At 38.6% G+C, this 13892-nt stretch overlaps 1 protein-coding gene across 5 annotated transcripts in view; it reads right to left on the bottom strand.

The window, feature by feature from the left end:
- The window catches only part of Rbm6 (RNA binding motif protein 6), a 90694-nt gene that overhangs the window by 50423 nt on the left and 26379 nt on the right, over positions 1-13892 (bottom strand). For 4 of the 5 annotated variants that reach the window (XM_021662398.2, XM_021662384.2, XM_060385301.1 and 1 more), the window contains one exon: positions 10640-10709. The exons of the other annotated variant lie outside the window; for it this stretch is intronic. In XM_021662398.2, the coding sequence (XP_021518073.1) occupies positions 10640-10709 (70 nt within the window). Of the gene's footprint in view, positions 1-10639; positions 10710-13892 lie in introns of those variants that run through there. 5 annotated transcript variants of the gene reach the window in all.

The following is a 13892-nucleotide window of genomic DNA, read 5'->3' as shown; positions in this document are numbered from 1 at the left end:
GGGGAAACAAAGAATGGCTAAGTAATTTGCTCAAAGACACCTTGATTTTAATACCAGTACTAAGCCTTTTACACCCAAGCAATTCAGATTCAAATGGATATTCCATTAATCACCAAACATCTAATCTTAGTCTTCTGTGTACTTAAAAAAAAAATAAAACTATAAGGGGCTGGAGAGATGGCTTAGAGGTTAAGAGCACTGACTGTTCTTCCAAACATCCTGAGTTCAACTCCCAGCAACCACATGGTGGCTCAAAACCACTTATAATGAGATCTGGTACTCTGTTCTAGCATGCAGGCAGAAAAACTGTATAAATAATAAACAAATAAACCTTTGGAAAAAAAAAAAGGAAGGTAAAAAAAAAACTATAGGGTGTGTGTCTGTGTATGTCTGTGTGTGTGTTTGTATGCATGTGGAGATTACAAATAAACTTTGGTTTTGTTGTTTTTCAAGACAGGATTTCTCAGTGTAGCCCTGTCTGTCCTGGAACTTACTCTGTAGACTAAGCTAGCCTCAAACTCACGAGCTCTACCTGCTCCTGCTTCCTAAGTGCTGGGAATAAATGCATGCTCCACCACCATCCAGCTAATAGATCAACTTTTGAGAATCATTCTCTTTCCTTAGGATATGGGTCTTAGATATGGCATTCAGGTTGTCAGGCTTGGTGGCAAGCACCTTCACCAGCCCGTCTTGTTACTCAAATTTTTTTTTTCTAAATTAAAATACAATCACTTCATTTCCTCCACCGCTCTCTTTCCTTAAACCTCTCCCATGCCCATATCCACATTTCTTCTCAAATTCAGGGCCACTTTTTCTTTGTTACTGTTACATATATAAGCATATAAACCTATAACTACAACCTTCTGAATCCATTTAGTGTTGCCTATATGTATATTTCAGGTAGGACCATTTGGGGTTTTTGTTTGTTTGTTTTGGGAGGTTTTGTTTGGTTTTGGTTTTGGTTTTTCGAGACAGGGTTTTTCTGTGTAGCCTTGGCTGTCCTGGACTTGCTTTGTAGACCAGCCTCTAACTAACAGAGATTCTCCTTCCTCTGCTTTCCCCAGTGCTGGGATTACAGGAGTGCCCCATCACACCTGGCTCTCTAGGCGAACCTTAAACCTCACCCTGTAGCCCAAGCTGCTTAAACCTGCTATTCCCCTGCCTCAGCCTTAAATAACTAGGACCACAGGCGTGTGTCTCTAAGCCCAAGGCTTTTACTATTTAACAAGATTCTAGATTGATTTAAATATATAATCTTAGTTCAAATTTATTCAGCCCCATACAGGATGAGTCCCACATGAGGACAAATGAACCCTTTGTATAGCTAAGAAATGCTGAAATTAGCAGCACAACAGTCACTCCTGTTTTAATACTTATAGCAGAATCATTGTGAGTGGGCCTACATAAGCAAGTTAGAAAGTATTCTCTCAATAAATGACTCTATTGGCTTCCACAATTCTTCTGAAAAGATAAAAACTAGACATTCTTATTCTAAAAGATGGCTATAAAAATTATATAGCAATATGGAAACATATAGCATATAAAAGCCTTAAAATGAATATGTCCTTATGGATAATTATGTAAATTTGCACAGAAAAAAAAAAGACTGGAATTAAATACAAGCTGAATCTAACTCAGAAGTTAAAGACAAAAATCAGCATATGAGATAAAAACCATGCAACTGTCAAAATTATACTTGGAGCACCCAAGGTGAAGAACAACATACCAATATAGGTAAATCCAACATTGCCAGTTTTTCCTCCAGCGTTGCAACAGATCAGTTTTCCTTTGGTTGACACCAGATGAAGAAGTTGGCTTGCATTTAAGGGCCATAATGTATGAAAAATATATCACTTTAAATAAATTACAGAAGCACAGCCAGCATAGTAAATGCTCACACTCAGAGAAACTTGGGATCAGAAACCAGATGAAGCCATAGCCAAGTCTCATCCCCATCTCCATGATGACTCAGTGAAAAGGAAAATAGGATATGGAATACAGGGGAGGGAGGCAGGATTCAAGCAACCACAGGTAATTATACAAAAACCTAAAAATAAATTAATGCAATACAACTGTATAGAAAACAATTAAAATGATTGTATTGCTATACTGGAATAACCTGGGATTTTTCTTGTGTTCCAAATTTTACAATTATGGTAATTTGATAAGTCACAGGAAAAGTTCTAGTAGTCACAAAAGACATTTTACCTAGAGAAGTAACATTCGGATATCCAACAATGAATACTGCATCCAGAATTACTTGGATTCAAGATGGTAAATACTGTTAATAATTCCACAAACAGATTTTTAACAAGGAAAGTAACAAAATGTCTATTTTATGACCTTTTTATTAAATGTTGGTTTTTCTGGGAAGATATCTTGGTAGGCTAAGGAGTCTTATATGACTATTAAAAACACACCTGATTCCATTTTCTAACCTAAATACATAAACCTTCTATAAATATAAATATTCCTTAGGCTTTCTTTCTTTTCATTTCTTTTATTTATTTATTTTTTTTCTTTCTTTCTTTCTTTCTTTCTTTTTCAGGCAGCTAAGAAGGATAAGAACAGAACAAGGGAAAGAAAATCTAAAAAGATAACACTTTTAAACCTTGACTAGCAAGATGGCTCAAAAGGTAATAATACTACAACCAAGCCTGATGACCTGAATTTGAACCCCAGGAATCAAATGGAAAGTGGAAGGAGAGAACCAATTCCCCCAAGCTGTCCTCTGACCTCCACACAAGCCCTGTGACACATCTCTGTGTCTCTTTGTTATATGTGCACACAAACAAGTGTAAAATTTCAAATCTTCTCCCTCTTCATTAATCATTTAGTTACAAAAAAGTATTTAAGAAAATTAATTAGATAGTTAAGGAGAGATAATGTACAGTAAATAAAGACCTGATAAGTAATATCCAACCCAACCCCAAAACTATCTTTTGGTCTCCGTCCATGCAAGGCTTGATTTCACAATGCCAACAAACAGTATCCTAGATTATTTAAGTCAATTGTTAGTTTACCTTTTATAACAAAAATTTTGTTCAGCCAAATGAGGCAGGTAGCCCTACCTTCAAACTGATCTAGAAAAGTTCAATTAAAATGAGCCCAGATGAATTTCCTAGGTAAAAGACTACTAGTTGACTCTCAACAATCCCAGAATAGATATGCCAGCTAAAAGATGTAAAAGGGGATTAGGATTTTTATTTTATCCCAGCCCCAACCCATGTGTATGTATGCGTATTTATGTGTACCCGTGGAAGGAGGCATCAGATCCACTGTAGCTGAGTGACAAGCAGTAATGAAGTGCCCAACATGGGTGCTGGGAAATCAACTGGGGTCTTCTTGAAGTGCACAACTACTTTTTTTGAGGCAGATTTTACCATGTTAACTCCAGCTGCCTCCACAGTGCTGGGATTAAAGGCATGCAAGCACACTTAACCAATGAGCCACCTCTCCAGGATTTTAAAGACATCGAGATTGTAGGAGTCAATGTTTATTTTATTAAAATCTGATTTAAATAAAACCCTTTCTCCAAAGTATTATGAATGTAAAATGCACATGAAAACACTGATAGAGCCAGGATGCCTTTAATCCTAGCACTCAGGAGGCAGAGGCATGTGGATCTCTCAGTTAGAGGCTAGCTGTTCTACAAAGCGAGTTCAAGGGCTACACAGAGAAATTCTGTCTTAAAAAATCAGAGAGAAAGGGATGGGGAGAAGAAGAGGGGGAGGGAGGGAGGGAGAAAGGAAGACAGAGGAGGGAGACAGAAAGACAGCTGGGTGGTGGTGGTACATGCCTTTAATTCCAGCACTCAGGAGGCAGAGGCAGATGGATCTCTGTGAGTTTGAGGCCAGCCTGGTCTACAGAGAGAGACAGGATAGCCAAAGCTACACAGAGAATCCCTGTCAGGGAGGCAGGTAAGGGGAGGAAAAAAGGTTAGTAACTACGAAAAGAAAAGACTGATAGAAATTTAGAGAACTTGGTTCTAAAGGTTCTACTTCCCTATTTTTATTTCGTTGGAAATACCAGTTTTTAAAAGAAAGTAATAGATCAAAAAGGGAAGAGATTTTAGCAAAACCCAAAACAGAACAGATTCAGATATCTGGATTCCTATCAATGCCAATAATACAACAAAAAGTATAGGAAGTTGTTTTATTAAAATTAAGAAAATCTCTTAACTTATATGTCAAACTACCAACTATGAAGAATGGAATTGGTCTACATCGGGACTTATCACTTTGACATTTTATGAGCATTTCTAAATTGCTTCCCTTCAATTATGCATATAAGGATTGCTGGTCTATAGCAGAACAGATGAAATAAGGAAAACATATACAAGACTACTTGTCAGGTTTCTCAAAGTACATGTGGTTTTAGTTTTAGTTTCCATCTGTACCAATTGTTTTTAAAGAAAATAAAGGGTTAGGGATGTGTGTTAGTGGTAGAACACTACCTAGCATGTAGGAGACCTTGAGTTTGTTTCTCTGCACCATGCAAAAAATAAAATAATAAAATAAAGGAAAAAAAGTTCAGTTTTCCTTTTTTCAATTTTTTGAGACAAGATCTTATTATGCAGGCTTTGTAGACTAGCCTTGAACTCACTATGTGGCCCAAAATGACTTCAAGCCCCCAATAACCATCCTGTTTTAATCTACCTACTGCTGAGATTATAGGTGGTAAATAAGCTTTACTACAGCCCACTGGTTTTCATTTAGAAATCTAAATTTAGTCCCAGGGGTCACTTTATCTTGATGATGATGACTCTTGTAGCTTTCTGGGTCCAGGGAAATAACCATTAGAAAATGTTTTATTCAATTTATTTTCATTACACTAGCAGCAAATACGGTACTGTGTGAACACAATGGAGTTGTCCTACCTTAGAGAGCATAATCTAATGAAAGAGTGAAGACAAGAAGAAAAAAGCTTCTTATCTTAAGATTCTAATTAAGTCAAAGGAGAGCCGGTATTCTTTTAAAAAGATAGTGATCTCATTCAAATCATATTCTCATTCTACCTTGTACCACCTACGTATCCTCAAACACCTGTGCACAAAACAACCAACCAGAAAAACAAAACTTTATGTATCTGTTTTTCCCAAGGCAAGAACACACTTCATTTCAGGAGGAATGATATAGTAATTCAAGAAGGATCAAAACAGGAGAAAAGCACCTGTTGCAAACTGACACCAAACAACTAACCTACCACATAGAGACTAAAGTTGTCTTTTCATTCTTGTGTCCTCCCAATCCCAGAACAGCATCTGGCACAGGATGGTGCTCACTCAAAGCCACATCAACTGCAATGAGTTTCATCACTTGAGTAACACAGAGAAACATAAGAAACTTTCACAGTTGTGAACATAGACATACATTACAGCTGACTCACGTGATCACAGTCCAGCCAATGTCTCTGGACCTTGGTTATCTAGTATGTAAAGTAGCAATGACAACTCCTTTTTTGATTATTTAGTTTTCTTCCAGACAGAACCTTGCTGTGTAGCCCAGGCTGATTTAAACTTGCAGCAATCTTCCTGTCTCAGACTTCCATGCCCAGCACTTAGGAGGCAGAGGCAGGTAGGCTACATAGCAAATTCCAGGACAGCCAAAGCTTTATGAGACCCAGTCTCAAAAAGAGGAAGAGGTGGAGGAGGAAGAACAGAGCAGCAGCAGAAGGTGTGGGAGTATACCCTGATAACCCCAGCACTCAGGATGGATCCGCTTTTCTCTACTTCTTTCCTAATCATTTCCTATGAGACCCCTGAACAATACTGACTTCTTTTATTTTAACCCCTTAAAGCTTAGTGGATAAAACAAATATTTACTGATTTCTGTAAATAGTAACTTTAGCATTTGCTTAGACAATCATTATTTTTCAATCCTATTGCCTTTAAGTGACTTGTATTGTTTGAATATGCTGTCTGAAGTTCAGGTGAGAAATTTACTCACCCAAGTAATAAAAGTGAGAAACAGAAATTCAGAGCTTTTAAGGGTTCTTCCCTTATGAATGAATTAATTCTGTTATTTTGTGAATAGGTTAGTTACCTTGGGATATTATAGGGTGAATTACACATCATTATGTCTCTTGTCTCCTCTTGCCCTCTATATTCTGCTATGGAATGATGTGGCAAGAAGGCCCTTCTGAGTCTGGAGATGGCTCAGTAGTTAAGAGTACCTTTTGCTCTTGAGGAGGACCTGGGTTTAATTCCTAGCAGCCATGTGGCAGATGACAACTGTCTGTGACTCCAGTCTCAGGGGATCTGATCCCCTGAGATCTAGGCAATGCACACATGTGGTGCAAGTACATATAAGCAGGCAAAATACCCATATTTATGTAAAAATAAAGTTTAAAAAGCTAACAGGGGCAGGCGCAACGGCTCATGACTGTAATCCCCGCACTCTGGGAGGCAGAGGCAGGCGGATCTCTGAGTTTGAGGCTAGCCTCATCTTTGAAGTGAGTCTAGGATAGCCAACACTACACACACACACACACACACACACACAAAAAAAAAAAAAAAACTCTGTCAAAAAAAAAAAAAAGCTAGCAGAGGGGGCAGAAGAGATAGCTCAGAATTTAAGAATACTAGCTGGTTTTCCTGATGTCCTGAGTTCAATTCCTGGCAACCACATGGTAGCTCCCAACCATATATAAAGATCTGGTGCCCTCTTCTGGCATGCAGGCTTACATGCAGAAAAAAACATAGACAATAAATAAATAAACTGTTCAGAAGATATGTAATCTAGATACCCATTTTCTAAAAATCTGTATGCTTTGGACTGGGCCTGGTGGCAAAAGCCTTTAACTCCAGCACCCTGGAGGCAGAAGTAGGTAGATCAGTTTGAGGTCAGCCTGGTCTACAAAGCAAGTTACAGCCAGCCAAAGCTATTTGACAGGACCCTGTCCACCACCACCACCAACACACCCCACCCCCCCAAAAAAAAATTGGCAACATAGTTCAGTTGACAGATGCTCAGATGCTTGCCTAACATACACAATATGCTGGGTTAATTGTTGCACTGCACAAACCAGGCATGGTGGTGGACACCCATAATTCTAGCAACTAGGAGGTAGAAGCCAAGTTCAAGGTCACTCTTTGTTATACATATAATGAGGGTAGCCCAAAATACATGAGACATTGTCCAAAAAAAAGTATAGGTCTAGAAAAATTGCTCATGGGCTAAAAGTGTTCATTGATTTTTGCAGAGGACCTGGGTTCAGTTCCTAGTACCCACATGGAGAATCCTAGCAACCTGTAATTTCAATTCCAGAGGATCCAATACCCCCCGCCTTTTTGTTTTTTTTTTCCAGAGATGAGGACCAAACCCAGGGCCTTGCGCTTACTAGGCAAGTGCTCTACCACTGAGCTAAATTCCCAACCCCCGCAATGCCCTTTTTTAACCTCCACCAGCACCTATACTCATATGGTTGACAAAAACCCACAGGCACACATACATATACAAATAAATAATATTTTTAAAGTATATAATTCAGTATACTTACAGTATTATACGACTATCAATGCTATCTAGTTCTAAAACATTTTTACCACCTTAAAAAGAAAATCCATATGGATTAAGCAGCCACTTCTCATCCCCAATTTTGTATTTCTGTGGTTAGACCTATTATAGATATCCATAAAAATATAGTCATGCAGCAGTGGCACATGGCTGTGATCCCAGCACTCTGGGAGGCAGAGACAGGCAGAACTCTGTGAGTTTGAAGCCAGCCTGGTCTACAAAGCAAGTCTAGGACAGCCAAGGTTATACAGAGAAACCCTGTCTTGGAAAAAAAAAAAAAAAAGGAAAAATATGTAGTTGGTCGTGTCTGACTGCTTTTCATGTTTTCAAGGTTCATCCACATTTCAGTGTATTTTAGTAGCTCATTCCTTTCTATAGAGATTTATATAAATATAATGTTGACTAGTTTCTTTCCATCAATACAATTTCTTGTTGTCATGTGCATAAGCATCTTCATTTCTACTGCTGAATAATATTCCAATTGTGTGTAGCATACTCCCATCAAAAGACATTTTACTTCTGACACTTTTCCAGGAATATAAAAAGATAATGTAATATAAAATTGAGGAAACTATGTTTGCAAACACCAATTGAAAAGTAATGATCCCTTATTTGTAATTTCAAAATCTAAAAATACCTTAAATAACGAGGTTTTTGTTTTGCTTTTTGCAAAATTTCAACAAAGATGGTTTTTAAGGTTGTTTTTTTTGGGGGGGGGATAAATAGAGGGACAAAGTTTTATTATATAGGCCCACACAGACCTGGAACTTGCAATTCTATGACTTGGTCTCATCAATGGTGGGATTACAAATATGTATCATCATACCTGGCTTTGTAATGAAACTCTACCCATTCTAAATCCTTCTAAGTAATGTCTACCTAGTACTGACTCTGGCAGGACATCACCCAATCTAAAACAATTGGCTTAGTTCAATTGTCATAATGGTTTTGAGACAAGGAATCAAATAGGCACAGTGTGATATTTGAACTTTTATTGATACTGAACTTTTTTTGTTTTATGTTTTTCCACCTGCCTCTGCCTCCCAAGTGCTGGGATTAAAGGCATGAGCCACCATGCGCAGCTCTGAACTTCTTATACCTTAGGCAGACCTTGAACTCCTGATCCTCCTGTCTCTACCTCTTAAACACAATATGTGCATGGGGGCAGAGGGATAGCGGTGCATATGCATACTTTTGGGCCAGGCATGGTAGTGTTTACCTTAACCCAGCATTTCGAAAACCTCTATGAGGTGGATCTCTGTAAGTCTGAGGCCAGCCAGAGCTATATAAAACCTTATCTCAAAAGAAAATAACAATTCATTTTATCCACTGATTTTTTTTTTTTTTTAAACTAATGATCTTCTCGGGTAGCCCAGGCAGACATTAAACACAAAGATGACCTTGATCTCAAGGCTATCAACTCCTGGTGCTCCTGCCTCTACCTCGAGAATTCTGGGATTACAGGTATATGCCATGATGTCTGCTTTTATGTGGTGCTTGTGACAGAACCCAGGGTCTCATACATTTTAGGCAAACATTCTCCCAGTCCCTTACATATAATCTTTTCACAAGTATAAAAATTCTAATATCATCTGACTATTTTAAAACTTATTTTTCAGAAGATATATAATGCTTAAGCTACGTATGGTGTAGAACCTAAATATACTCCTTAATGTTTTTCATGTAAGAGATCTTAGATATTCTCCATATACATAGCAGTCTTAGCATACAAAAAAACCCAGCCAAGTGTAAAGCACTGGGGAACAATGGTACAAATGAGATTTTTGTGGTTGTGGTGCTATAATTGTTTTTTTGGGGCGGTGGGGAAGGGGTTGGGAGTTCGAGACAGGGTTTCTCTGTGTAGCTCTAGCTGTCCTGGAAACTTTCCAGTGCTGAGGTTAAAGAAAGGTGTGCACCACCACAGACTGGCAGTGCTAACTTCCTAATGAGAAAAATGAAATATAAAAAACAACACATGTGCAGTGATATATGCTATTCTAACAAATAGAAATGGAACTTAAAAACAAGATTTAACTATGAAGTGATGGTGAAGCAAAGCCTCAAAATGAGTAAAAGGAAGCCAAGAACTAAACTCTTGAAGATAAGCAGAGATTTAAAGAGAGCAGTCTAGAGGAGCTGACAAAGAAATGAGCTGGTGTTGGTCAAAGACTGAAGACTAGCTCAGTTTGGTTACAGATAACAGAAAATTAAAAAACAGTGCAGAATGAGGTCAAACAGCCACAGACCAGCTTATATGTGTTGTAAGTTAAAACAAGAAATTGAGGATTTCTTCATATGAGATACAAGGCTATGCAAATATTTTAAGCATGAGATCTGACTGGCATTTTTAAAGTACATCTTATTTGTAACCTACAAATATATTATTAGTAACATGAAACTTGTAACTCTATTATTAAAAAAAGAAAGAAACTCATCTGTGCATGGTGGCACACACCTTTAATTCCAGCACAGGAGGCACAGGCAGGCAGATCTCTGTGAGCTCGAGGCCAGCCTGGTCTACAAAGTGAGTCCTGGACAGCCAAGGCTAGTATGCTCACTAGAAACATACTTTGCATTTCAGACTGCAGATAGAGGTCAAAGAGAAACCTCTTGTAGATCTACTCATAAATTTTGAAACCTGAGCTGCATCAGGACTCTTCTTAGAGCAAGACAATATTCAGGAAGCCACAAGTTTGAACAATTATTCTGGTAAGCTGTTAAATTTCACCTTGAAACAATGAAACAGAATTTTATACACAGCAAGCTCATTAAATCTCACTAGGCTCAAATTTAAGTATCCTACCACCATGAAAAACATAAGTACCGAGTTTAAGAATTTAATCATATAAAACATTCTGGATAGATGCTGCAACACTCACTTTATATCTCACAGGCACTCAGAAGAACTGGAGCACGCATCCTCATCGCCCACGTGTGGACAAACAGCCATACAAAGAGTCACAGTTAAGACTAAAGCTGCTTGTTATTTGGAGGCACCAACAGGAAACTTCTTGAAATCTTACTTGTGATTTCTTAAAAACAAATTTTTGAGTAGCACATGATGTAGACATCTGTCCAAGACCCTTCCTAACCCAAGGTTACATGCACATTAAAAAACTCACCTATGTTATACTCCTTCAACTGCAACTCCTTTACAGGTATGCCGTCAGAAGTCTTAAAAGCGTTAAGAATCTGCAAAAATATGACATTTACACTAATGACACAAAGCATGGTTAAATGCTAATTCTTATGTTTCCCTACTGGTTTTTACTCCATACAATTTAAAGCTATAATTATCTTATAAAAAAATTAAACCATACACTATGCTTTCAAAATGTGTAAGTGAAGTTGGGCATAATGACACAGACCTATAATCCCAGCTAATGGAGAGGTCCACAAGCACTAAGTTGAGAGGGAACAGTGAGAGGCACACCACTGAGGCAAAGGAACAGAAACTGAATGCGACATACACAGGCAGAAGGGATGGGTTAAGAATGAGGCTCAGAGCTGGTGGTGGTGGCTCACACCAGCCTGGTCTACAGAGTAAGTTCCAGGACAGCCAAACAGCCAAGGCTACACAGAGAACCTCTGTCTCAAAAACCAAAGAAGAATGAGGCTCAGAGCTGAACATGGTGGCACACACCTTTATAATATCCCAGAGCTCTGAAAGGCAGAGGCAGGCGGATCAATGTGAGTTCAAGGCCAGCCTGGTCTACAAAGTGAGTCCAGGACACCCAAGGCTACATAGAGAAACCCTGTCTCAAAAACGGAAAAAAATTAATCAGTAAGGTTCAGTGGTAGAGTGCTTGCCTAGCAAATTCAAGGCCTTGATTTTTATCCAGCACTCTCCAGAAAAGACAAAAGAGCATAGCTTTAAAGAGTACATTGGAAATCTGTGTGTATTCCAAGCAACTCTTCACTTGCCGTGTATAACCTTTTAATGCTTAGTTCTTTGTGCTAAAAACAAAATGATCTACTGAGTACAATTTAATCCAGTCCAGGGCTATAGAACTTCAACTGCATCTAGCTATTCTGTCTTCAACCTTTTCTTTCACCACATTCAAGTTTGAACTAAAACTAAAATGGCCCAATCCTGTATCTGGCAAGATGGCTCATCAGGTAGGGACATTTAGTTCCAGTACTCAGGAGGCAGAAGCAGGCAAATCTCTAAGTTTGATGCCAGCCTGGTTCACAGATTCACAGACCACAGCTACAGAGAGAAACACTGTCTCAAAACAAAACAAAACAAAAAACAGAAACAAACAAACAAACAATAACAACAAAAAACAGACCATACCAAACAAGAAAAAAACAGACCAGAGAGAGAGAGAGAGAGAGAAGCTGGACATGATGGTGCATGCCTTTAATCCCAGGACTTGGGAGGCAGAGGCAGATGGATCTCTATGAGTTTGAGGCCAGCCTGGTCTACAAAGTGAGTCCAGGACAGCCAAGGCTACAGAGAAACCCTGTCTCAAAAAAACAAAACAAGGGCTGGAGAAATGGCTCAGTGGTTAAGAGCACTGTCTGCTCTTCCAGAGGTCCTGAGTTCAATTCCCAGCAGCCACATGGTGGCTCACAACCATCTACACCCTCTACTGCCCTCTTAGAGCACTAATATGCATAAAATAGATAAATAAAATAAGAAAATCTTAAAAAAACAAAACAAAACAAAAACAAAAAGCAAAGAAAAAGAAAGAAAATCAGAAAATCAACTTCTATACATTGTTCTCTGGCCTCCATATATGTGCCAGGTATGAAAACACTTGTCCTATATACATGCATGTACACACATACATGCTGAATGAAAATAAAATACATTTGAAATTAAGAGAAGAAATCAGCCCAGTCCTGGTGACACTCTAAATCTTCCCTTGTTTTACACATGTAGCCCAGACTAGCCTCAAATCCAAGGATGACCTTGAATTCTTGACTCTACCTTTTCTACTTCCCAACAGCTTCTAAATGTCTAGTTATTGGTTATTTTTTTTCCAGAAAATTTATCATGACAAAATTATTCTCCCATCACCCCCTTTTTCCTACCCCCGCTTCTGGGTTTTTGACTCAGGGTTTCTCTGTATAAAGCTGGCTGTCCTAGAACTCAACTGTAGACCAAGTTAGCCTCAAACTCAGACATCTGCCTGCCTTTGCCTCTTGGCAGCTGGGACTAACAGTGTGTACCACCACGCCTGGCTCCTCTCTTTCTGTCTCTGTCTCTCAAATAGTAATCATGTGCCCTGTCTCAATCAATGTAATTCTGTGTTATGTGTGCCTGTGTCTATGTGTGGGTATGTGCACATGAGTGCAGATGCCCTCAGGCTAGTAAGGAGGTGTTAGAATCCCTGGAGCTGGAATTATGGGCAGTTGCGATCTGCCCAACATGCCCAACTAACCAAAGTTAGCTATAAAAAGTTGTTATAATCTGCCAGAAAATCTTTTGAAACAGAGCAACTAGGTAACTCCCAGTCTGTTTGTTTATTTTTGAAACAGGATCTATATAGCTTATCCTGGAACTCACTGTGTAGATCAGGCTAACCTGGAACTCAAAGACCCATTAGCTCTGCCTCCTGAGTGCTGGGTCTAAAGAGATGTACCCCTACACCTGGCTTTGCTCCCAGGTTTTTGTTTGTTTGAGACAGAGTTTCTATGTTTTAGCTTGGCTATCCTGGACTCACTCTGTAGATCCGCCTGCCTCCACCTCCTGAGCGCTAAATTTAAAGGTGTGTGCCACCACCGGCAGGCTCAGCACAAGTTTTTACTGCTGTAAATCAACTGGATCTTCGCGCATGCACTCCTGATGTAATAGTCTCAAGGATGATTGTTAAGTCTGAAGATACCTGGGTTTGGGAGGGAATGAAGGAGGCTACAGTTGGGATACAAAGTGAATAAACTGTAATTAATAAAAAGAAAATTAAATTAAAAAATAGTTCCTTCTCTTCCTACTAAACCTATAAGAAGGTTGATTTTTAAAATGTAATAAGCAGGAGAAATCAGAGATGAAATAAATGTGAATTATATCATGATTATTATGTTTTAAGGATAATATAATGACATAATAAAGAGAAACTGGAAAAAAAAAGTCTGAAGATACCAATCATGTCATTTTACAAGCCTTACATAAGTGACAACAAAAAATATAAGTTATTCCAAAGTTACTTCTTGGCTTAGATATTGTAAATATTAGAGATGTTAACATTGAGGAATTTAGGTTGAAGACTATCTAAGTCCTCCCTGTTTATTTATTTATCAAAATAAATAAATGGGTAGCTAGTCCCCCACTGGCCTCTTTGGGGGGTGAACTTAAGGTATGCACAAAGTAAGCACTGTATCTCCGGCTCCTTGTACTTTTACTTTGAGACAGGTTCTCACTAAGCTGCC

Source organism: Meriones unguiculatus, chromosome 6, assembly GCF_030254825.1.
Source record: "Meriones unguiculatus strain TT.TT164.6M chromosome 6, Bangor_MerUng_6.1, whole genome shotgun sequence".
In the NCBI taxonomy this organism is placed as follows: Eukaryota; Metazoa; Chordata; class Mammalia; order Rodentia; family Muridae; genus Meriones; species Meriones unguiculatus.
Note: the sequence above shows the minus strand (reverse complement) of the source record. Positions and strands in the feature narration are given on the sequence as shown.